The 27,041-nt window shown below is 37.2% G+C and overlaps 1 protein-coding gene across 6 annotated transcripts; it reads right to left on the bottom strand.

Moving 5' to 3' along the window:
- Positions 1-526: 526 nt before the first annotated feature.
- mybpc1 (myosin binding protein C1) lies at positions 527-26,718 on the bottom strand. 6 transcript variants are annotated; one of them, XM_087786629.1, is made up of 32 exons: positions 26,462-26,718; positions 22,862-22,888; positions 21,847-21,903; positions 20,783-20,989; positions 20,275-20,319; positions 19,209-19,250; positions 18,761-18,796; positions 18,179-18,289; positions 17,299-17,447; positions 17,105-17,222; positions 16,979-17,030; positions 16,135-16,191; positions 14,211-14,374; positions 13,993-14,125; positions 11,858-11,982; positions 11,688-11,793; positions 10,975-11,141; positions 10,724-10,889; positions 10,560-10,666; positions 10,337-10,473; positions 10,043-10,202; positions 9,858-9,962; positions 9,607-9,795; positions 8,958-9,092; positions 8,076-8,243; positions 7,915-8,003; positions 7,653-7,848; positions 7,393-7,532; positions 7,156-7,315; positions 6,531-6,667; positions 6,248-6,434; positions 527-1,101 (listed from the first exon to the last, which is right to left on the bottom strand). In XM_087786629.1, exons 1-32 carry the CDS (start codon positions 26,481-26,483, stop codon positions 1,004-1,006), a joined length of 3,792 nt encoding a protein of 1,263 aa, XP_087642755.1. In that variant the 5' UTR covers positions 26,484-26,718; the 3' UTR covers positions 527-1,003. The 6 variants fall into 6 exon arrangements, with proteins under 6 accessions (XP_087642755.1, XP_087642752.1, XP_087642753.1 ...); XM_087786626.1 differs by lacking the exon at positions 20,783-20,989; XM_087786627.1 differs by lacking the exons at positions 19,209-19,250; positions 20,275-20,319; positions 20,783-20,989; positions 21,847-21,903.
- Positions 26,719-27,041: the final 323 nt, after the last annotated feature.

Below are 27,041 nucleotides of genomic sequence, written 5' to 3'. Positions count from 1 at the left end.
TTTCATAGTATTATTTAACAGATTAAGGCTACCTCAATTAAAATTAACCTTGTTTTCTTACGTTCTTACTTATTTATTAAGTTGTTTAATTTATTCAAACATTGTGATAAGTATTTGGTTTGAATTTATTTCATTTGCTATAAATTATTATTGTAAGTAAGTAATTTCTATTTGTATAGCGCTTTTCTAGACCAGGGTCACAAAGCGCTTAAACAATCAAAAAATACTCAATAAAGTATATACTTTAAAGGTCAAGATAAAACTGATAACACAACAGGAGTTCCAGAAAATCAAGGAAAAGCCTGAACAAATAAAAACGTCCTAAGATGTTTCTTGAAGGAGTCAGTAGATCATCAAACACAGAGGGAGGAAGATCTTTCCAAAGCTTAGGAGCAACAGTCTGGAAGGATTTTTATTTTATGGCCAAACCTCCGAAAATGATGATAATTAATTTGTTTTTTTCTTGTTTAAGACAAACTCAAGAGAATGATTTACACATGTGTTTAATAATTAACGTTGGAAAATCTTTCGTAAAAGTTTTTATTTTTCAACACATATTCATAGTCATAATTACAAAGGCATGCGCTGAAGGCAAAACCCTGAAATCACAATGGGGAACCAAAATGGTTTCATGCAACTCGCGAACAAAAGCTCACTGCTGGATTATATAACTGTGAATAACACCAGAGAGCAGGTTAGACGTCATCCTCTTTACAGACTCTTTCGAAACAATCAATAGTAAATACTGCATGTATGTGTTTTTGCTTGTATTTTTACACACAGAAGGAAGAACCAAAACCAATGCAGACGGTTCAAAACAAAAGGGTGACAAAGATGATAGTGAGGCATTTTTTTTCTACAGTAACTACGTCCAAATTAGCACACATCACGCCACACTACAGACCACCTGCATCCATTCCATCATTTCCCTCTTTTTTCTCCGCATTCTCTCTCTTAGTGTGAAAAGAGGCTCAAACGTGTCTAAGCTAAACAGTCTTTGATTTTATTTCTCGTGCTCCACAATCTTCGTCTCGCTCATGTACTTGTCGATCAGGTGTAAAGGGACGCCCCGCTGCATGAGCTCGTAGAAGGTGAACCCACCTAGGAGGCAAGAGGACACTTTGTAATGTTGCCGGGTCGTGTGCAGAAAACAAGCTTGCAAGGAAAAGAAAAAAGAGGTGATGGGCAACAGGCTGATCGAGCAACAGCAGAATAGTCAATGTCAGGATCCTCATTTGGCAACAGTGGTAAGGAAATGTCAGATTTTTCCATGAAAACAATGTTTGTAGATAATATTGCATCTGATGTCAGTGCTGGAGCCAATCACACTTTGATAAGATGTGTAAACCACAACCAGGATGCTGTTCTAATACTGACTTCAAGTCACAAACTGTATTGGGCTAACAACAACCTAAATAGATCACCAGACAATTGCAAACAGATCTAAGCAGATAATTAGAAACGTATAACTTAAGAGTCCTAGAAATGTGTAGGAAAAAAGGTTGTGGATATATTTCTTTCTAATGACTAACTTTTGTTAGCCATAGGAGTCATAGGAATATGTCTTATTCACAGATAATGCATAACAATGCAGTCGCTGATCAAATATATAGTACATTTGAGCTAGAAGAAAGGACCTAAATTAAGGATTGTTTTCTTTTATTATTAAACATAAAACAGTAAGGCAAAAGACACGATAAATACATTCACACACACGATCACACAGATAAATATAAGTGCATACTGTAGATTAAAATCCATCATGGCCGTAAATCCGAAGGATTTTATTTTCACGGTCTCACATTATCACATTTTTACCCGTAATTAAATGCAAACCTAATATGTATCCTTTTTTTTTTTTTTTAATCCTGGTAATTATTATTTTTTAATATATAAGTTAACTTTATCTTTTTGCAAGTTTCCTTTTTGTAAAATATTTTGCTTGTGTTTGTTGGTCTTCTTGAGTTGTTGGGGTGAAAACAATGGTCTGTGACACCTTGTAAATTGTATAATTGTTGTTTTATAATGTGTTAACTTGCAGCACTCTTCAACCCTGATGGGAGAAAGACCTTATGAAGACACTTCTTTCAATATATCTTAATATTTAACAAACTTTTGGTCACAATAATGATGAGTAATTAATGTTAAAATATGTAAGTTGACAGCTTTTCTCGACTATAATTTATCTTGTCAAAAAATTAATTATAATGAATACGTCCTTCAATAATTTGATTTTATGGACACCGGAATAAAAAAAAAAAAGTAATAACGATTCTCATTCTTACTACACACATTCACAGACACTTACACAAAACAATACAGATGCAAACAAATATTCAATAATATGATATTGAATATGATAAAACACCATGATAGCGAAATAAATAAACACTCAACCTTCATTGTAGTTCAAGGATTTGCAGAGAAAAAAAAAAGTTTGACACTTCACACTTGATTGACATACATAGAAACAACAAAGTGCTGTGTACATATATTTATATTCAGGTAATGTTTGTATATTATATATATTTCAGGTGCGTTCGTTGGTCAAATTTGAAAGCTGAAGTTTCAAAAAATAAATAATTTAATATCAATGAAGCATGAAGTGAATTTATTGTTCCGTAGATCATACAACTTATGTGAACATGTGGTGAAGTATGAAACCCTCATCCATACATGGTATAACTGGAGGTGGGACAGATACAGTCAATACTCCAAGCTTATACATATGTATAAGAATACGTTCAGATTCAGTTCAGTTTTCTACAGACTGAATTTCCATTGCCAACCAATTTCCAGAAAGTTGTTTTTCTTCTCAGAAATCTTCACACACACTGTTGATAAATGAGAAACCCAGAGTGCAAACCTCCAAATATTGGTCACAAGTGACTATTCAAGAGATCATGGGATAATTGTAAACCACTACAACTGGTAACTGGTTCATTCTGGTATATATTAATTGATTATACTAACCAAGAATGATTGGTAAGTGCATTCATCAAATTAAAACAATGATACAGTGCTTTAATTTGTTTTGTTATGCAAGCAGAAGATTAAGTGCAGATGGAACATATTTAATTTAATTTAGTTAAGACAGATTAGATACCTTAATAAATCATGCACAGGCCAGACGACATGCATGCACCACATACAATGTATGACTTGTCCCTTAGATCTAAATTAAATGGTTTCAAACCTGGAGATGATATTTAGTTGTGAAAGACATGAAATCTAACTTTTGTTACACTACTTCTTTGGTTTAGGAGTAATTATTAAACAATTAAAATATGGATATTGGCATTAATGCAACAGTTATTTCGTAATATTTACCACAAAAGTAGTCATATCAGGAGCTGCAGTAAAATTATTTATTATTATTTTATTTAATATTGTTATCTGTCTCTTAAGCATTAATCATGAAAATCTTCACTACTGTCCTTCAAAGTTTTTTCTTCATTCTTATCGGCTGCTTTTCTCTCACAGATCACTCCACCCTGCCTGCACTTCCTTCTTCTACTTCTACAAGCTTGTGCCATAAACATGCAACACTATCATACTGGAGGGGCCAAAGTATTATCTGCAAGTACGTTTGTTTATCTTGAGGTTCTTCAGCTAAATGTTTGTAACTTACCTGGTACAGTTTAACAACCAGACACTTCGCTAGGTTACACACCAACTTCAAATTAAAACTACTTTATTTAATCATTATTATCATTAAAAAAATCGAATATATTTTAAATGCTGTTTCAACTGAGGAACAAACCTGTTCTACCAGATATGCCTCGGCAGTACCTTTACCTTTTATTTGTTGAGGGTTACATAGTTTGTCTTTATAAACAATAGATTTGTAATAAACAATTTCCCAAAGAAGACCTCCTGAGGGATCAATAAAGTTCTATCTAAATCTCATTTTTTATTGATGGACTTATTTCTTTAATGCAACAATGTTGCTAGGTTTTAGAAGTAAACTGTAAATAGTAACAGATTTTCTCACGTATGAGGTTCAACATTTGTGTACATTTTTATTTTGAAATTAATATAAATATTACATTTTGGAAACAATGTTGTTTTAACTTCTTTTGCTTTTTTCAATTTAATGCTAAAATTCCAAAATAAAATAAAAGCAGCTCAAAGATAAATGAAATATGCAGGTTTTGTTTGCAGTCCGGGTTCCTAATGAAAGAAAAGAAAGTGTCTACCCCATTTGTACACAATGATTTACTTTTTCTTGTTGGTTTCTTGAAGCATACCTATTATCTCAACAGATATTTGAAAACCAAAGGTTAAAATGTTTACTCACCTGTCTGTTTCGGACAACATTATATCCCACAACAAAAACCAAACTCGAAAAATCAACATGTGCAGTCAAAGACACAGCCGACCGCTGAGGGGTTCAAGGTTTTCATGCACATCACATTTATCTCAGATTACACTTTTTCTGTGACTCCGGTTGAAAGCGCGGGTAGCAGGCTTACTGAGAGATGCATAATGAATGAAATAAGCTTCATATGCAAATCCATATGAAAGCTTACCTTTTATGAGAACATACATTCACAATTCTTGAGTTTGGACTGGGGGAGAGAGAAGAGAATCAGGGGTTAACAAAATGTTTACATGGAGTTATATGTGTGTGCGTGGGAATTACTGAACTCTTTAAATGAGGAGTTAACTTAGGTTGTAGAAACTCGTTACTGCTCTATATGTTACATCTACTGACGTGTGTGTGGAGGCGGTGTGTGGTGAGGATGGACGGGATGACTGAATGAGCTGAACTGGATAAAGAAGAAGGGAGGTGAACCTCTGCATGTGTGATGGTAGTGTCACCAGTTATTACATGAAAACATGAACAGATTAATTGTACTCTTCTTGGTCAGACACCGCACTCTTCATAAATTCAAGTTTTTACCCACAGGTAGCTTACATGGCGACTTGATCACATTTACACCCACTGATGGTGAATGTTCAACAGTGCTTAAAAGTGCTTTAAAAAAAAAGGTTTTCACTATGGTATAAACTTACCAAAAATAATAAAGATGAATTTATGAATATTAAGTGCGATGAAGACCTGATACTTACATGTCCACTGCGGATATGGCCAGATGTATTTTCTCTCTATAACCCTGTGACATCGTGAATGGGCTTCCCAAAGTTACTTTCTGGTATTTATATTCATAAATGTTACATAGTTAACAAATTGTAAAAGTCAAGCTAAGGACAAAAAAGCCTTTTCATCATTATATTTTACTTCATTTATTATTATTGTTTTAATAAACGAAGAATACTTTCTATTTCTTTATACAAGCTTTATTAAGTTGAAACATAGAGGCATACATTAATCAGCTCTTATTTTGTATTTTTCTATCCGTTAAGAAAGAATTAACATCAGTCAAGATCATAAGTCAGAGGGTTTTTTTATGTGACTAAGGTGGCATTTTATTTCTTCTATAGGTTGTAAACGAACAAGGTTTGTTGGAATCAAGTTAATCAAATATCATTGTGAAAGCATAACATTTGACACAGCACACATGAACCATTAACCAATAATACTGTTTGTACATGTTTGCAGACACATTTTGATTTAATACACTTATATTATTATTTAGCTGTTCTCTTTGTTAAAAACGTATTAAGATGGGAATAGTCATAATCAAACGGTTTAGTTTTCTTTAGTTTGCCATTATTCTCTAGTGATCTGGAGAGAAGTTATAAATGCACTTCTTCTTCCTGCCCAGCAGTCTTCTATGAGTTGAACATATTTTTGAATTAATGACTACTCTAAACCTTCTGAAAAAGCTTTAGTAATTTTTGTTTTTATTAGTTTAACTACTCACTGCATCTGCCATTTTTTTGCTTTTTCAGCAAGGCGGCCATTTTTTATTGACTTGTATATTAGTTCATAAATAAAATATATAAATATATAAGTTACACTGTGTGTGAGATTTAATTACCTATCAAAGTTGTCAATAATTATTTTAGCGTTTCCTATCCTTAATAGCCATGTTTATTTTGGGAAGACACAACGTTTTCACAAAGAGTTTCTGAGCCTCTCTGACAGTTCTGTTGGTTGAACATGAGATCTTTGTATTATTATTACTATCTTTGGTTCTAGAGAGTTTACTATATCTTTTGTCACCAGCTTGACTTTTAGTTGTTTTTAGATTTTATTTCTAATCTAAAATATAATCTTCAGGAAACCAGTTCTGACAACCGTTTGAGGAATAGAACCCACATCCTGGATCAGACTAACCTTTGACCTCCAGCTTGCACTCTACTAGGTCTTCTCCCAAATCGTTGATGGCTCTACAGGTGTACATGCCACCGTCATAAGGACTGGGCTTCCGGATCTCAAGAGTGCAGACGCCTTGGTTGCTGAACATGCGGTAGCGTGGGTCATCCATAATTATGATCTTGTTCTTCATCCAGTACACTTTGGGCTACAGGCAAACCAAAACATTATGACTGGGCATTTAAACATCTGTATCATTGGTTTTGTACTGGCACGAGCAGTTTAAAGTGGACCGTATCCATACCTTTGGATTGGCCCGGACACTGCAGTTGAGTGTTGTATTGTATCCCGCGACGGCGAAAGTGTTGATCAGCGGCTGGGTGAACTTGGGCGCCTCTTTAAAGTCGTGGTCGTTATACTCTGGAATTTTCATCTGCATGCCTGTTGGGGTAAGGGGAAAGGAATGGGGTTGTGCATGATACGATCGCAAAGCGGTATCATGGAGGGATTTGTCTAAGTGATGAGGGAAAGAAAACGTTTCTTTATTCATCAAGTGCTGTGCGTGTGACATCAGTTAGGAAGGGATAAAAAAGGAGAAAAATATTTCCGAACCAAAAAACAAAAACATCAGCAAAAAGTTTCAATTTTAGTTTAAAAATGACAGGTTAAAAATATTTTAAAAAAAACTTAATAAGATGTTTAAAAAATGCATCAAAATCCAAACAATATTTAAAAGGCAGAATGATACTGTATTTGAATAGCATTTATCCTGAAACAATTTTACAAAAATGAACCATTCTTCTATGATCTACCTTACAAATATTGCACTTTCATTATGTGGGTTCCCAATGTAATCTTGTCATGTAATCTAGAAATGACCAAATTCCTATGAAGTGGCCTATTGTTGACAATATCACTGCCAGTTGTACCTTCTTTGACGATAAGAGCACTCTTTTTGGTTTGTGTTGCTGTTTCACTGAGACCACACATGTTCTCTGAGTAGACACGGAAGAAGTACTCGTTCCCAACCACCAATTCTGTGATGGCAATACAGGTGCGATGATAGTGCTCAAGGCATGTGTACCATTCCTGTTGATCAAAGCCGAGCATGTTAGAATCCATACTGTGAGGATAATACTACAATAATTATGTTACAAATTACTGACCATTGTCTTCTTGTCTGCTTTTTGAATGGTGTAGCCTATAATGGGGGCATTGCCATTATCTCTCGGTGGAGCCCAGGCAAGGGCCACATTTCCTCCCCAAACATCTTCAATTGTTACAGTCAGGGGTGGTCCAGGTAGATCTTTAAAGTTGAAATATAACCATGAGGAAATTATTATTCTAATTAATATTATTATTTTCAACAAGATATATATGTAGGGTAGAGTTGTAAGAGGAGGTGATCCATTACAATAGCTCTTACCTACAACCTGTATGTCAAGGATGGCTGTGTCGACATGGTTTTCCACCTGTACGGTCATCTCATACTTCCCTGAGTGACTACGCTCTGCTTTACGAATGAAGATGATGCTGTCGTTGTCAGTGTTACGAATGCTGACATGGGTTGGTTCAATGGGTTTCCCCTCCTTTAGCCAGTTCACCTTGGGCCTTGGTTTGCCCTGAAAGTTAATTTGTGAGGTTTAACAAAGTGCATCAAGTGATGTTATTTTCAAATTAGGACCTACCATAAATGGAACCACCAGGTTGACTGCCTCTCCAACCCTGCGAGTATATGTTTGTTTCAGGTGTCTTGGGACACGAATCTTAGGGGGCTCTGTTGAGATGAAATTTCGGAGAATGTTTTGCCAACTGGGAAGGTGATGCAACCACAGAATGTATTTCTCACCAATAACCTCTTTTACGAGGACGGAGTGCTGAATTGTTCGGGGGGTGCTGGCTCCTGCGGCGTTGATAGCCTTCACACGAACCAAGATTTTTGATCCTGGAGACAGCCCTGTGATTGTATGCTTGGTTTTCTCTGTCAGCTCTTTGTTGGATACAATCCAGTCGTCAGCTGGAATTTAGAAAAAAACAGGATTAGAAAAATCATCACAGTCGTACATTTTACAGTTTTAAGATTGTCAATATAAATCACAAAATATGTGAAAAAAAATATCCTTTATTAGTGGAAATAAATCCTAGTTCAATTTAATTTAATTTCAGTATAAAGTACTATTATATGAAGACTTAAAAAGCAAATATAAAGAATATGTATGATAATTATTGTATTGTAATGATTGTAAAGTGTATTGGTACGCAAAATAAAACAAATTAGTTACAATAGTAGAAAGTAGTAAAAAAAATCAATTACATTTAAAATATCATAGAATCGTTTTTTAAACTATGAAGCATATTTTTGTCTTAAGCTTAAATTAATTTCTTTCAATGTTTCTAAATGTTATTAGTATTAGATGCCAAAATCTCTAGGAGATGGACCAATTTAGAAGTTATTAGATTGTGGCCGTGAATCCTGATCACCAAAAGTTGGACTTTTTTCCCATGGCTTTTAAACAGCTAATAACTAAATAAAAGTTGGTAGGCATCGTAAGAAGTATTAGAACTTGGAAAACTCTGGAATGCCATTGATCTAACTACCTGTTGCTTCAGCGGTTTAGACACTGTAGTACCCTGATCAGGGAAGTCTTTCTATAAGTAATTTTATTTAGTTTATAATTTAAAGTTTTGGACACCACTTGCCCCATGACGAGAGAATGCAAGAACAACTTACTCCCTTCGATGCAGTACTCTACTAAGTAACCGTCAAGACCAGCAGCACCAATGGTTTCAGGGGGGCGCCACTTAACTGTCACTGTTGTGTCAGTCACATCATCCACAACCAGCATTGTAGGCTCACTGGTCACAGCTATTAGAAGAAGACGGTTATTTTTGTCAACAGCCATCGAACAAATACAGAGACATCAGACAGCCAACACAAAAGAGTGAGGCGCCACTCGCTGCTGTAGGAATGCAATAAGTCTTCTTTCAGATCACATTAGTCCCCTCCACAGCCATCTATTCTTATATAGAAGTATATTTAACTCACATTGAACCCCCCTAAAGAGCTAATCTCTCAAAAGTCTAATCCGCAGATGGTTTGGCAGCCGTTATAAAGACATATTTAATATCTACTAAAGCTCCTGCATGCTCAGTGGAGGTCAGATTCAAAATTTTTGGGATGGAAGGAATGGACAAAACAGCTGTGTCACTTGGGTTCCAAGGGCAGATCAGTAACACATGTTTCAAGGGCTACACTTTTACATATTCTGTATTGTTATGAACTTGTTGTCAGATGATGTGAACTTGCCTAACAGTAAAAGCTCAAAGGCCTGGTGTCTGACCGCTAATTTGATGTAAACAAAAATATTTAGTTAACTCACCCAGTGGTGTAAAGGCTTTGGATGGTTCACTTGGCTTGGATACACCAATAGCATTGACAGCAAAGATCCGCAATTCATAGGGCACGCCCTCAATCATTTTCTTGGGTTCAAAAGATGTTTCTTTGATCAGGTCAAAGTTCAATCTCATCCACCTTGAGCTCTGTTTTTTCTTCCTTTCAATAAAGTAACCTTGAAAACACATCATATTGTAATATTTAACAGAGCGATTAAACTACCTTTACAATATTTACCCAATATTGGCGAGCCTCCGTCATATTTTGGGGGTTCCCATGTCATCGAACACCAATCACCTCCTACCACAGGTACCAAGGGAGCTTCTGGTCCATCAGGGATGTCTGCAAATAAAAAACATCATTAAAATGATATAACAACACAAATGTTAATTTAAAAATTTATTATTTCAGGAGCCTCTTACCAACAACTTTTATTTTAACAGAAGCTGAAGCCTCTCCAGCCTCGTTCTGTAGGACTATCTTGTAGTTGCCGGTGTCATCTCGCTCTGTCACATCAATGGTCAGGCTGGTTTGATCACCATAAGTCTCAGCGCGAACACGGTGACCAGAATCAAGAATTACCTGGATAAATAGTTGGATTAGGTTATTGTGTTAGTGTGTACACCAGAAAGCCGGGTTGGGTTTGGTAAGCTGTTGATAGCTTTTAGTTCTTAAAGGATTTGAGCCATCTTATAACCAGTTAAATGTGAGCTCACCCTTTCTCCCTTCATCCACACCACCCTGGGAGCTGGCTCTCCACTAATGGGGATTTCCAAGCGAAGTTTATTTCCTGCTACAATTGTCACAGTGTTGTCTGGGAAGTTCATGCTCTCCAAATGTACCCTTGGAGGGTCTGTAAAGTAACGTAGCACATACATTGGTTTAATAAATCATTTGAATAAATAAAGTGATTATAAAAGAATGGTCAGAGTGACCTACCTATAATGTGAACCTTAGCCGAGAGGCTTTGTGAATATCCCTCTGGTACAAAAGTATAGTCTCCTGAGTCATGGAGGGAGCTGGTCGCAACTTCAAGGCGGTGGTTTCTGAAATGGTATGGATCTTAGCTGCATTTTACTTGAATGACAAAACTAATCAATTACTTGTTTCTGTGGAGGATGTTGATGCGATCATTGGGCTGAATCAGCTGACCATTTCTATACCAGCGGCCTGGAACGTTGCCTGGGTATATCTCACAGTGTAGTTTGATGGGTTCACCCAGCAACACCTTTATATCTACCAGGTCCTGGTAGATCTTCAGTGGTTTCACTAAAAAAAAAGGTAATTGAACTATACTGTCAAGACAGTGTTAAATAAAAATATATATGTTTATATATTGAAATATCATGCTTACAATCAACTTGTACATGAGCCTCAGTTGTGCCTCCAGTGGCCATGAGTGAGTAAGTCCCGGTGTCCTCTCTTGAAGCATCATCAATCACCAAAAAATGTTTAGTTCCCTCGCTCTTTACTCTATATCTAGAGCGCACTCCTGTAGGAACTTCAACGCCATTCTTCATCCTGAAAGAGAAATTAATATTTCACCACCTTAGACCATGTTTCCCCTCGCAGAGACATTACATTGTTGCCTTTTAGCAAAATGACACCACATGATACATGCACCATCTTGTTGCGAAATCGCAAAATTACACCAATTTCATTGAAAGAAATTGGCAGGAATTCTACAAAAGCTACTAAGTAAAATATTCAAACATTCTAAACAATGATTTGGAAGCAACCAATCTTTTCATACGGCATCAATATTGGACATTGCAAACTACGAAAGAGACCGTACCGTACCATACCTGAGATAGTATGGAATATATTGTTTATTCATTTTTTTCCGCCAAAAATGGATGGCCCGTAAGATACACTGATGGGACCCTTGAGGCATTTTCAAAGAAATTCAACTTCCGATGTTTAAAAGGAATGGTCTCAAAAGGTTAAATCACTTAGATCAACATAGGTAAGAATACAAGTAAACCAATGGATAAATACTTGGCTTTAAAGTGCAAAACAACTTTTAGCTGTACCTTCATAAAGGTGAAAGATGACACGAACACTCACCATTTAACTTGAGCACCTTCCTCTGAAACCTCACATTCCAGCTCGATCCTTTCATTCACTGTAGTCTTAACTGCCTCAAGGCTTTTAGTGATCTTCACTGGCAGCTCTGCAAGAACACAAGAGTTTAAGACAAAACTAACATTTGTTTCTGCAACTATGTATTAATATACCTTTGACGAACAACTCCGTGGTGCACTTTTCGTCGCCTGCTGCTACCGAGTAGGCAGCGTCATCGTTTAGGGAACAGTTGTTGATGACCATAATTCTTTGTGTTCCCTTGTGCTCAAATATATACCTACGCAGACAGTTGGTCGTTACAACACTTGAGGATCAAATAATGTGTATGCACTTTGACTATAGTTGTATCACAAATGTGGCATGTGATAATAATATAATGTGACAAAAACACATTTGGGGTAAAAAAAGAAACTTCATTAGCTGACTTCAATAAAATGTAATTCTGTTTAAGTCCCAAAATGCAATGCATGCACTAATTGTAGCAAGCAAACACAAATTTGCAGTTGATCACAAAGTGGGGACAACTGACCAGGCGAATGAACTTACTTCCTTTGACTTAAGGCCAGCAGCAAAACCAGAATGGAGCCGGAGCACAGGAAGTAATTATGGCAGACAGGAAGGAGCGTCAAGACACGACAAAGACAGAGACACATCATGCAGGTATAGTAACATGGTTACGAAAGAGAGACTTTCAGACATGGTGTCCCGGAATATAAGCCACAGGAAACCAAGCCAGAAAACAGCAATAACCTCCCAAATGGCTTTAACCTTGTGTGGCGTTTGATTAAAATCTAGAAAGCAAAGCAAAGACAACTTGTCGAAATGATCTCCCACTGAGACATTCCTGGGTCATTTCGGGTGTGGAGAGCTACTACTCCATTTAAGTGGTCTCTCCCATCAGAAAGTTATGGACAGGCCAACTTACTCACTAAACATAGCCGATGTTCGGCAGAGTTTTGCTAAACTCTTGCTCGATCTAAGACAAATCAATGGCATGGATAGATTAGAGTTTTTGTTCTAGGAAGAGGTGTCTAATCATTCCTGTATCCCTCTGTATTACAACTCGTCAACTTTACACAGCAAATATCTGATTAGAACACAAAGCTTGAAAAGACATTTGGATCCCCAACATTAAACGCCTTTACTCCCCTCATTGTAGGTTCCATTAACTGTACCGCTTTATTTCCTGGTCTAATTCTTCTCCTGAAATGCTATAATGATAATTTTTGAAAGCCACACTTGATTAAAGACCTGTAAAGGAGTTATTACCTTTTTCCTGCACAGAAAAGTACATTGAATAGCTTAAATGTCAACAATTCACCCACCATTGTTACATTTATATAGATCTAGAAGATCTGGTCATATTGTAAGTACAGTCAGTTTTCACTCAAAATGTGCCTGTGTTTGTTTACTAAGTAACATCAATGGTTAACATTGAAACATTTCCTAAGGGAAGAGGTGGAGAGTAATGAGGTACAATTATCTTAAGCACATGTTTTCAGCAGCAACATAAAGTGACTAGAGCAGCAACATATAGAGACTAGAGCAGCAACATAAAGAATCGATTCCAATTTGAGAGCACTTTAAACAATAGCTCAATTGCGTTAAACACACAAGCAATTGTCATAGGACCGATCTTACGTTTCTGTGAATGTAAAATTAAAATGTAAAATTATTATTCTGGTGATTATGATTATTAAAATTACTCCTTATTAATAGAAAACAAGCCCTTTTCCTTTTTTACACAAACATATTCACATAATATTCAATACAAATATTCACATATAAAAATTCTTTGCAAAGATGTATTCTGATTAACTATAGTATACGTAGTTCAGTTTTAGTAACTTTGTCACAACTTCTTGAAATCGAAGGATGTGCTCAGCTCCAATAATGAAGCAATGTTATGAGTAAAATAATTTGTTATGATGTATACATGTTGTGTTACTTAAATCTACTATATTTCAACTTTATTTTCCTATATGGTTTGTATACATTGCTTAACTTTGTTAACCTGTTAAAAAAAGACTGACTTATATCTTTTTTTATTTAGTTTTGCTTCAGTGATTGATCTAGTTTGCCAATACCTACGTATTACAATGACTTTAACTTGTGACTTTCTTTTGACTGGAAATAATTGTTATATGAACCAATGTGCCTTTAATTCAGTGATGAAACGCATAATATCAGAAAACATGGAAAATGAAACACATAGAATGTATGTCTTTCATTTGTACACCAGTGATGAATAGACATACAGTACACCAAAACTGGTGTCACCACTTACTTGGGAGACGGCCTTATTTCCTGTCCGTTCTTGTACCACTTCAGGTCCACAGTGGGGTCTGCCAGATCCACCACCAAGCGGATCTTTCCTCCTTTGTCTACCTGATAGGCAGGCTCCAGTTTCTTTGCAAAAGCTATAATCAGATTTTCAAAAAGGTTTCAGGCGACTTCACTTCCTATAGATTTCTGCATCATGCCAGTAAAATATAAAAAACCTGCCTTCGCTCTTTTTCTCCTCTTTGGGAATCTTCTTCATCCTCTTGAGCAGACCCCTCAAATCTGTTATGCCGTACATGAAGGCAATCTTTTCGTACTCATCGGGCCGAGCTCCCTTCAAGATCTCCCACACGTCCACTTCGGGAGTGTCATCCTGTTTTGGCTCCCTATTTTACACCAGATATATGTTAGGGATTAATCCATATTTGGCGTTTGCAACATGTACTGAGGATCTTCTTCTGAGTGCTCATATTTAGGCTTGAGGAAAACGTTCTAGTTTTCCTTGGAAAAAAACAACAAGTATTAAGTGAATAACGTAACACAACTTTAGACTGATGCCTCAAAATTGTTCCTCAGAACATGTTGCAGAAATAAATGGGCGAATTGATCTGGTCATGTTAAGGGTTAATATGATCATGCCCTTTTACTGATATCATTTTACTAAAATCAAATGCATTGTTTGCATAATGGAGCACAAATATGCTCTTTACACCACTGGGATTCTTTTTTCACATGTGTGTTTTGGTGGACAGTGCTGAGGACACAAAAAAGCCCACAGAATGGTTTTGTTTTCTAAGACGTTAATTTGCTTCTGCCTCCTTCCAAATTGAACGCCACATTATTAATGGTTGGTGATTGGATCACTTGACCTGTAGGATGATCAGGCACGCAGGAATCAAACAAAATATGACTTTTTTGAATTTGATAGTCTTTAATAAAGTGATTAAATCTATTTAGATAGTAGTGCTGATATTATGCAAATGGTGGTTACAAACAATGGTTATTGTGATTTTCATTAACAAAATAATTGATGATGACAAGAAGTCTGAATTATAAGATCATGAGGAGGTTTGGTTGAACCTGATTAAATGAAATAAATTAACATGAAGGCTATATTATAATGGTCAGTGATGATCTTTAAGCTTGATGCTGACTCGTCACAGACCACAATGCAATTGTTTTAACTTCATCTAGGTGATGATCTGCAATATTAAGACATGAATGATGGGAAGTGAAGTCTTAAATAATGGCATTTTATTTTAGTTTGTTGTCCGGTTCATGTTCAAATGAGTCATATTTGACGTTCTAAATCCATCTGTCCAGTATTAATCAGACTTTGCCCATCACTTTGGACGCTGTTAGTTTGAGTCGTCACTTCAGAGATGTTGTTAGATTACTTTTATTATTAAAATGACATGAGTGAAAGGTTAAAAAACAAATATTTCAGTTAACACCTTCTTTCACTGACATTTTCCCAAATGTCTGAAAGTTTCAGAATAAATAGCATAAACCATTATTCCATTATTTGCTTGTGTTTTACAGCTGTTTATTTTCAAGCAACCAGGAAATAAGCATTATGATATTTCTGTATGTTCCTTATTAAAATTCAAGTGTAGCGATAACACTATTTTTCAGCATCATTTCCTGTTTGGCCCAATAGCACATACTCAATGATTCCCAAATGGTGCTCTTGGTCTCATAAAGCAGCTTAATGACAGCTGATGTGTTTATGGGGCCATGACAACATTTCATCATTCAGAGTGCCAGTGAAGCTACCAGGAATGCTGCCTGCAAATGAAGTGTTACCTTACTACAAGAGGCCAACACTCTTGCGCGTCCCACTCCGAGAGCTACAAGTCATGCCAGGAAGTCTACAGGATTACAGTACTCACCCGCAGTAAGGTTTAAAAGTTTAATACCTATGGTTCTCTTTCTACTAACCTTTGATTTCTGAATATGTTGGGGAGAAGAAGAGACAAGCCCAGAAATAAATATAAAATTTACCTGGTAAACATTGTCAGTGTATTCTTAAAATATTATTGATATCCTCGTTGTACCGTTGAAATACGTGTACCATTTTGAAAAAAATCAAAAAGAGGAAAATACGTCAACTCCACTCGCCAAAAGTTCAGGGTGTGACTCTCACCTATGTTTAAGGAGACCACTAAAGTCAAGCTCTCCTGCATCTTCTTGTCCTTCACTGCTGTTGTTAACAAGGAGACATTAATAAAGACACAGTCAAAAATGAGACAGATACAAGCACTAAACAACAATGCTAAAAGAGTAACACAAACGTTCTGATGCTCAATCAGTGTATTAGCTCCCTGCTAACAAATGATTGTTGCTTACACAAACGCCACATTGTATCCTTGTTGTCTTGTTAAGATTTAAATGAGGCCATTTCTGTAAGGCACATCAGGACTGGTCCCAGTTGGTATTGCCACGGTGTGACAACAATTATTATGGGATGCTTTGTGTTACTTTTGTACTCATTGTTTAAGGGGGAGCTCAGATGCAAGCGTTGGCCTTTTTGAAACACTACATGGTTTCTACATACCTGTAAGAGAGGTTAATCCTACAACATTCTTGTATTTAAAGACAATGATATCATTTAAATCAAGAATTCTTGTTTTCTTGTTGACAAAACTTGTATTAACCTAAGAAGGCTAAAGTCTCTGATATCATCAATGATTTATTATGATCATACAATATATATCAAAAGGAGTTTATAAATTACAATATGTTGAGATTTTAGAGACTTGATTTGGTCCTTTTAAAAATTGCCAAGTTACACAGAAAAGTTATTTCATTGGAGTATTTGTACCATTGATTAAATTAAGAGGTATTGGTGTACTGTTGACTGTTAAATGTCTAAAGCAAGGATGACTGAATGTAAATAATAAATCAGTCTGATGTATTATATGTATCCTATTTCAACTTAAAATACTTATTGGCAATATCTCTCATTTGTCTCGCCACTCTTTCATTACCTTCTCTTGAAAGCTGATCGAATGTCAAAGTTCTGTGAGCCTTGCACAGTTTCTGTAAAACATTTTCAACACACAATTTATCATATACCTCTGACTTTGCCAACATATCAGTGTTATTTGGCCAACCTTTCACTTCCAGGTCAAAGGAGCAGCTGTCAAACTTGTCCTTGTAGGTCACCTCACATCTGTAGTTTCCTGCATAGTTTTCTTTGGCCTTGATGATGTGCATTTCAAACGTGTGTATCTGCCAAAAATAATTCATATATTAAGATTTCTGAAGTCCTTCTGCCACAGGTGATCAAGTGCTAGTCTTGAGGTACCTTTGTTTGGCGGTCAAAGGTTTCCTTTAGCTGTAAGTGCTTTCCTGTTTTGCTGGCTAGATCCATCCATTTTCCTTTAAACCACTTAACAGCAGGTTTGCGGAGAAGATCTTTGGCTTCCACTTTTGCGACAAAGGTGATATCACCCCCTAAATGGACAAACGGTTAATATGTTCTTATAGGATGTATAAGTCATTGTTGTGTAGGAAGAAGTGTATATTTTGTAGTATGTATTTTTAATAGAGAAGCAGAAAGCTACCTGACAAGCCATAGTTTAAAGCATGTAAGAAAAATACATGAAAATCATAACACTTGTCACTTCAAAAAGGTACATTCTTGCTAATAATAAAAAGGTTGATGATCCTAATGAAGGTTGAAATTATAGCATATTCATGAACTTTTTCATTGTCTCTTGAAAACATTATCTCTAATAGCTATAGATTCTATTTTGGTTGTGACAAAAACAAGTTCTTACGTAAAAGATTTGGTCACATCACCATTTGTACCACAATGTCAAAGTTAAACTAAAACGCTTAAATTAAGAAGAATAAAAACCCATCTTACTGTAATTGTCATATAATTAGCTAATTGTTGAAGTAAATATTTAGTGGTTTGAATAAATGACTTTATTTTTGTTCTAGATTACGTAGAAGTAAATCGTTGATTTTCAGATAAATAAACATAAACTCGATAGTTTACTACTCACCTTGTCAAGGACAGTTACTATTCGGTGTAATACTAAACTTGTGTCTTTAAAACACAAGTCATCTCCCAAAACATGACCCTTTAATTCTATCATTGACCAAATATATGGAAATATTGCATATTTAAGTGAACAATTTGGCACGTCTTGCTCTGTATGGATAGCTCTGATACTCACCCACAGACACAGTGCCACCCTGTGGTTGCTCTATCAGCAGGGTAGACAGCGGAGGGGTTTCGATGGGCTTATCCAGGTCCTCTGGAGCCTGACCTTCTCCCAAAGACCACACTGCTCATTCAGGAGAAAGATATGCATGATGCAGTGCTGTGGTTTTATAAAAAACGCATGTCTAACAACCGTGTCAAATTACGCAAAACCCACCTTTGGATTCCCTCTTTGAGTTCTAGTATCACCACAACATATACACAGACTGACAGACAGGAGTCACGCACACATCTCCTCACTTTCAGCGGCAGGGTATAAGAAGCTTCTTGCAACAGCGGTAGCGTGAAGCAGGGTATGAAGTACCAAAAATGGGGCAATACTGTACAGAACACTGTTGTGTTTCTCAATGAGTGTGTTACCTTGGAAATGTCCAAAAAGTTGACTTTAACTTTGACGACAAATGAATTGTAATATTTTAATGAAATGATAAGCACTTTATGTTTTACTCACAATTAGATGGAAGGTTGGTCGTCTTTTTATAATATAAAGCTAAGTATCATCAACATACTGTGTATTTCACTACCACTTAATTACCTGAGTCTTTCCTTCCCATGGCTGGAACGCTATCATCTAAACAAAGACAGAGAGAAATTTACAGCATATTGTGAAGAATAATACTGTAAAGTCCACTGAAGCAAACACACTGATCAAAGACAACAAGATTAGTCTGGATAGGATTAGTGAGTGTTTCTGCACTGTGACCAGGCTAAGATAACAGGGTTATATTACACATAAATACACATTTATGTGTAGAGAAAAGGTGATTGTAGTAATCTGTGACTGGGATTACAAATGTGGGTTTACATGTGTGTTAAATAGTTAGCAAGAAATTGTAAATAACCCACTTCTTCTAAATGTAAAAACTATCTTCCAAACACACCAAAACATGTCTCCAGCATGTTGTCTACACTCAGACGGTCACTGTAAAGAAGGGCTGCCACTTTGGCACTAAAATGGTGAAAATTGAACAGAAGGGTCTTACGAGGAAGCTCAATTGTGAGTTTCTTGAGTGAATTGGCATCCTCTGTGAAAGAAACACATTCATTATTTAAAATAACTAGGGTTATTTTTATGGTGTTCCTACTTACAACTGTTCAAAGGTTTGCATCAACTTTTTAGCTAGAGTCAGACATCGATAAAGATTCTAATCTATTACCTCTGCCAAGGAGCTAATGTTGTTGTTGGCTGTCATCAACAACAACAACAACATTGTCAAAATCACATACTTGATAATGGCCTCTCGCTATCGTAACCTGAGGTTTACCAAGATGTCAGCGAGGGGAGATCTTTGTAGTAGTAATAACTATAAAACATTGTCATGATGAGAGACTTACTGCATCTTGGAGAAGAAGACTTTAGCGTTTGAAACGTAGTTGATTTTCACATTAGAAGCCCTCTAAGGGTTATTATTTGGGCATCAGTGTTAGCTCAGTGACCAAAGCTTGATTCACAATCAAGAGATTTGTAAAGAATTTTGTATTTGGTGATTTATTTATATTAATTCTTTGGCAGAGGTATGTGGTATCTCCCTACATTACTCATCTATTTTTATTTAATTTTGCTTTCGGGGAGATGGTTTACAACGTTTCTGTTTGATGATACTCAAGACTCACTTCATTTAATGTTAGAAACAAAATAATAATTTGGAACACAGCTGTCTCTTAGTATTAGATCCTACAACTATAATTAACATAACTAGCTTAACTAGAATCATTTGTTAGGATTTATTGAGGAAAAATGGAATAGCCATGATGATGTATCAGAGTATCATCATTATTCATGAACTATAAAAGCCACATTATACCTTTATTTCATTAAAAATAAAGATAAATGTGCTTGGAGAAACATTGCCACATTTGTGTCAGTAGTCAGACAAACATTAGGGTATTTTACATATTTAACTTAAAAACATAATAAATGAGCTATGGTTCAACAACACTGGCTGCCAGATGTTCCATAAGATAATCTAATGTAGTCTAAATTAAATTCCCTTTCTCTCTTTTTCTCATGAAGTCGGATAAATACGTGAGATGAAGTTTATTACAAACCTGATGGGAGTGTTGGGGATGGGCAAGTGGCTGGAGCATCGTCTTCTGCAATAAAGGTGTCATTGACAAATAGACCCACCTTAAAAAATGTCTTTGAATCGTACAAGAGCAAGCCAATGATTCCCACATGCGTGACAAGAACGGAAGGCAACACAAGCTGTCGTGGCTCAAGCAGTGCATACAGGTGCAGGAAACGGACCTAGGATTGTTCTAACAGGGTCCTGTAAAAGGTGCCACTCACCTCTCAAGAATAAACCTCAGTGACACATGAGGTTTATTTTTTAATGTGAAGAACAAATCTTTTTTCTAAACTTTTCTCAAGCTGTTGACAATGATATTGAATAAACTCTCTCTCAAATGTTTTTTGGGGTATTATGGTATTTGGATAGTGTTGCACAGTGTTACATACATGTTAAGATTGTTCCATTACTCACTTAAACTGGACTATACTGGGAGGATGTAGGGATCGTTTACCTGTGTGAGGTCTAGATGAATAAATCTTACTTACCATGAGGCGGGGGAGAGCATGGGGCCTCCTCACGTATAGCAGTGGAAGCAGATTGTGTTTGCTCTTTCAACCCAACCCCAACAGACTGCGGTCGGCTCGAGCCGTTCTCAGTAATGCTCGGCTCATCATCCTCTACTTTATCACACTCTTGGGATCCTGCTTTCTTCTCACCAGCCCCTACTGGCAGTTCCCCCTCTCTTGCTGCCTCTGTACAGCAGACAAAGCAGCAAGCTGGAGCCGCAGGCAACAAGCACGAACACAGACAGCTTTGCAAGACAATGCTTGACATTAGTATTTACAGCTGATGACCAAACAGACTTACACCTATGTAAACTAGTATGCTCTCTCTTTATGGTTTCAAGAGTTAATAAGAACCTATTTGGTCATAGCTTTCAAATACTGTCAAGTGATATTAGTTAAACTAACTTCACTGACTTCATATTTTTTTTTAAATAGATTATGAATATATTAACTAAATAAGAACTACAAAACTTTGTTGTGAATAAAAAAACATTTTGAATTTGATTTTAGAATATACTTAGTTCTAATAAATGTAATCTTCAATATTCGTTTTTTTCTTTTGAGGTAATAGTAAAGCCTGTCTTCAGAGGTAGATTCCTATTTACATCACTTAGCTTTTTACCACTATTTGAATACATTTATCTTGATCCTACTCTAGATAGACTAAATGGAAGCATTTCATATTTATTTATTTTATTTTTGACTGTATTCACATATTTTTGAAGTCATTGCTGGAGACCAGGCGTGAAGTATTTGAGTCAGATACATAAAACTTTCATGTTAATGTTGCCAAACACGCCATTCATAAAAAGCATGCGACCAAGTTCTGCTCAATACACATGAGTGCACATCTGGTCGGCAATTTACCGTTTGCCACAGTGTTGTTTCATTTTGCCTCAAAATCATACCTTTCACAATAACAGTGCTGTTGCAGACCCATTACGTCGAAATACCAAACTCGTGATGGCACACACCAAACCAACCCGTGATGCGAGTTTGCAGAAGTGACAGGTGTCAACAGGAGGCACGTCAGGTCTACCTACCTGGGGCTGGAGAGACCTCCAGGCAAATCTCTGGTAAGCGAGGGGCTTCTTTACTGTCTGAGTGTGTGACAAATATGTTGGTGGAAGGAAAAGCTGCTTTTCATATGCACAAAGCTCCAACATCTGTACATCCACGCTAGCAAGCAAACGTGACTCAGAAACACACACATACTCCCAAACTGACCTGCTTCTATGTGGACAAAAACACATGGGATCTCATTTACTCATGTCAGTCTTCCTTTAAGATCATGTAAATATTGTTTGATTTTTGTTTAAATGTTTGTGTTAAAATGTAAACAAAAATTAGGATTTTAATCAAGATGTTAAGTACGAAGGGGGTAAAGGTTTGTTATTGCCCCAAACTTTTTCAAATTCACATGAACTTCCAAATAAATTTTCTTTTTTTTTTCTGTTCCCATAAGAACTCAGTTCTTTTTATCATTTAACCCCCCTCCCCATTATTCCCATTCTAATAACACTAACTTTGAACCGTTACACCCTTCGTGATTAGTATAGTTATTTACTTTATTTTCTATATTATGATTCAAACAAGATTTTTCAACCTGTGTTGCAAAATGTCACAATGCAAAATGGACACTTGGATAACATTTTATAACTTTTATACCTAATGTATTTTAGGCCTGATACCCCTCTGAGCAAATTGCACTCGCGAGTCGATGCCCCTTCAAGGTCAAACCCCATTGTAGGCAAAATGCCTGTAGCGTGACAGCATCTTCCTCACACGGGATGGTCGGGTGTCAGCTGAATCAACACAGGGGGATCAGCTGGCTGGCCAAAGGAATGTAAGAGATGCTGACAGGCTGGGCAATGTTGCTGATCACCCTTGACCACAGGAGCACGACCGCACTGCTGAATTTTTGCGTCATTTGACATTTCTGATGACTAAATTTCATTGATTGCTCATTGAAACCATAAAAGTGCAAACACCTTTTAGAGCCGATTGTTGATAAATGATTGCACATTTTATTTAGTTTAAGTTATCAGGTCCACTTACCTTCTGGTTGGCCGTTTGGCATCTCATCTAGGAAAGAGGAAGAGGAAATGACATTACAATGGACACGTTGGACCAACTTGAAAGATGTTTTTTTTGTGTCTTGTTTTATTATTCAATCAAAAAATAACTATTAATAAGGCCTTTAAAATCACTGCCGTCGAGGTAAAGTGGTAACCATTTTGTATAACATTGCCAAATGTGATAGTCCTGTTCACATTCAGGAGTGGAGTTGTATCTAATTGTACTTGTAAATTGCAACCACAAACAGTCAAGAAGTTGTGTAACAAAGCCAAGAGTTTTATCAGAGAAAGCAATATCCTCTTAACAAAACCTCCCTATCTCATCTGAGGGTATCCCACACCATCCCTAGGGCTCTGTTTTAGTGCTGACCGGGCGTCTTCACAACTATTGGCTCCTACTATTATCTCCTATCGGATGCGCTTCTAAAAGGGGCTCCCAAACTCCTTTCCATGGGGAGGTATTTGGACCAACTTACACCTCAGCGACTTCCAACTTGGAACAAGGAACATGTCATGTGAAGGTTGGGCATGTTAGCTGGATGACAGCCGAGTAGAGTCCCTCAGGGAGTTCTCAGCTTTTGAACTGGAGATGGCACTGGTGGAATTCAGGTGGCCTTAACGCTTAAGAAGTTATTGCCGGTTTGCCTCTGCAACAACCACTCCTTGACCTTAAACAGTAAAGTTTACAAAGCCTTTATGCTACTTTGATAAAACTTAATTCTTCCAAGTTGCTTGTGCCACGATATGATATGCATCTTGTCAAATAGTTGCTTGTGCTATTTATTAAATCTGACTCCGAATCCAACCTTTGGTAACGTGCCACAGTATGTGACAGGCATCTTATATTAATCTCTGATGTAAATCTCTGTTCAAAGAACACATTGAATTGTTGATTAATCCATTATGGCAAATGTGGGTAATCCACAAGCAATGCTTTCCTCAGTTCATTTAGGGAGAGCCTTAGTTTGGTTGTAGCACTAAAATACCTGGAACTCCTAAGGAATCTCTTAAAGTGTATTCTTTCAGGGACTTATTAATGTTTTAATAAAAGCTTTGCGGTCATTTATGGACGATGCCCTGTTTGGCCAATGATCATTAATGCACAGTGCATGTGATATCTTGCAATGGTTTCCGATAGGCAGATCTCAAAGGCGGATCACAGGACATGGAAAAACTGAAATCATGGTAGACCATGATGGCATGGTGTATTAAAAGTATCTCCCACCCGAGCAAATTGTAGACACCCCCATGGTAGATCATTTGAATAGCAGGACGAAGCGATGTGACAAACATGGATCTTTTAGAACCTCAACTCAGTGTCTGCTTTCTAAAAATCCATGTCCAGTCCTGTTCTGTGTCTCTTCACAGTCATAATGAGAGCAAAGTAAGGTTTTGTTTTACCTCTGAGGCACAGCTGACAGAGCTCCAGGTATTTTCAGCTGTTGTCCTTGCTGGCGTGTAGACAGACAAGGCTAATACAGGCTCCATCACAAGCCAGCGCTCCAGCAGCCTCTCTCATTCTAAATATAGATTTTTTTTTTGTGTAAAATATAAATGAACTTGAAGCAGTGGCATGAACGTTTATTGTTATTATAATTAGAATGGAAGAAAACTGCATCTGGAACTATTAAGAGGTCTGGGGTCAAATGGTTGCTGACAAGTCTCACCCCATACCTGTACACCGGTTTGATTTATGGGGTGTTGTTGTGTTGTGTAACACCCTAAAACAGTGTCAAAGATCAGATCCCCGAGAGAGTGATGGACCTTGGCCACAATAAATATCCAGAGGTAGAGACAGGAGCTCGTCTACAATGGCCAAAGACTGAGTGTAAAGGCGACCTTAGTAATAAAAAAAACTTCTCGACTGTAAGATGTTGAAGAGGGTGGCTGACCTCTGAGAGATGGAAGGATAGTTTCAGGAAAGAGGAATGGTGTCTGTTTTTGCTTCGTGGAAGGGGAGGAGGGGATGGCAGAGGAACAAGGGGTACGGATTAAAAGTCTGCTCATTCTAAAATATTCCAGGGAAAAGAATTTCGGTCCCAGGAGGTCTGTCGGCAACTCAATCATCAACACCCTGTTCATCATCTCCTGATCAGACTTTTATGATGTCTGAAACAACAGCCTCCTCCTTCTTCAGCTGTTCAGACTCATTTAAAGAACAATACATTTCTGCTCTCCTTTGGTCACTCCGCTGGGCTTTGCAGCTATTTGTGGAGGGTCTTTGGGGCAGCACTGGAATCTGCTGCTTCTATTTATCTGTTGCGTTGTTACTAAAGGGCCCAGGGACCTTTATGGCAACACATGAGGTTCATTTACAGTACAAGACGTATTGTCAATGAGGCCGAGCTGGCCTTGAACTTCACATTACTTCAGGACTTAAGCTGGCCTCGCCGTGGCAGCCCCTCTGCTCTGACCACATAAAACCACCCGAGGGAGAAGACTGACACATGGAGGGCTTACAAATGTGCTGTTACAAATAATGCAATGGTTTTTTGCTAAACTCAACAATGATCCTGTGGTCACAAGTTCAAAGCACCATGTCAAGAATAAATCCCTGCTGTATCACAGAAGTGTGAGCTGTCATTGGATATGACATGTTTCTCTCTTTTATACACATTCTACTGACTCAATCAATGTTTTTTCAATGGATACATTGTTTAGAATGCTAGTATGCAATTATATGGAGTTTTCTGAAATCAAAACATCTAATAAGAATAACTACTAGAAATCCATGTGAGTCATTTTTGAAGTCATCTCCTTAGCTCATGGCCCAATAAATGGATTAAGAACAATGTTCACCGCTTTACAAAGAATACATTTCTATTTCTGTTACATTTATGCAGACATTTCAACCGGAGTGCAAGGAGTCCAAACTGCTTAAGATGGAGAGATGATATCTTTAGAGACAAACATTTAATGTTAATGATGCCGGCTCCCTAGGGTGTCTTTATTAAAACGAGTATCAGCTCTAATGAGGCCGCCTTCCATGTTCCCTTCCAAAAAAAGTTCATTTCCTCTACATGGGCATGTCTGGTTGGCCAGAAGAGCAAAGCAAATGTAGTCTGGACATAATCGTGACTTATGATGACAGACAGAGGAGGATTAAAGAGGAATGTTGATGGACATGATGTTGCAGATGACAGTCATGTGGGTAAGAGCCAAGGAAAGAGTGGGGGGTTGCTATGCAGAGGCGAGTGACTAGAGGTGGAATATCGTCTCGTTGATCGCCATTAACGACAATCATCAAGCAAGTTTAATGTCTTTAAATTTAGCCCGTTAATGTCAATGCTCACGTTACTAAACTCTTAATCACCCTCAGTCATTTCCCCAACATTTCAGTTCACTCAACAGCAGGATTCCTTCCAGACCCATCTTGTATACCTTGTATCAGTAATGCAACACCATTGTCAAAGTTATTGTTATATCAAATATATTGTTAACACAAAAAATAATTATTGCACCATTTAGCATTAAAAAAAATGAAATTAAAGTGGTTCTTTATTGAAATGTAATATTTGTTGTAAAAGGAAAAATGCATCTGGATGCAATTTTTTGCAACATGCATGTCCCATCCTCCTACCTTTCTTGGTGGGCTCTGGCATCTTGAGCCGCGTCCCAAATACAACTTCAGGTGGCCAAAAGAAGACAAAAAAAGCCTGTTCAGAGAGGGAGGACTAGGATGGCGAAGGGGGCACCTTAAGTCCGGCAGGGAGTATGATGAGGATACGAAAGAAAAGGATAAAACCCTGGGCGCCCTTGGACCAGAGTGATGGGAGATGAAGAGGGTACTGGGATACAGTGTGGAAATCTTAGCGGGGGTAGAAATGGGGGTGTGGGTAGGGGACACATCGATGGGGGACAGGATTTCAGACCTTATATAGAAGGGCGGCATGCCCCACCTCTGTCTGTTCCACATTGTAGCATCACAATGCCAACTTTGTCATGAAGGATTTTGTTTACATGTCAAGTTTATACTCTAAATTCAGCTGGAGGGTGGATACCCTGATATAGTTGGTCTTGCCACCCAAAAAATCAAAACAGTTGATTTGGGTGGTTTTAAAAAGGTGCATATTGAAAGGATAGATTGCTGAACTCTAATGTGAGTTCTTTCTTCATTCATTTTCGTAGCATGTCTTGTGTTGTCTAGTGATTGTCTGGAG

This window comes from Callionymus lyra, chromosome 3, assembly GCF_982586985.1.
Source record: "Callionymus lyra chromosome 3, fCalLyr1.hap1.1, whole genome shotgun sequence".
Lineage (NCBI taxonomy): Eukaryota > Metazoa > Chordata > Actinopteri > Syngnathiformes > Callionymidae > Callionymus > Callionymus lyra.
This window is presented reverse-complemented; position numbering and strand designations above follow the sequence as displayed.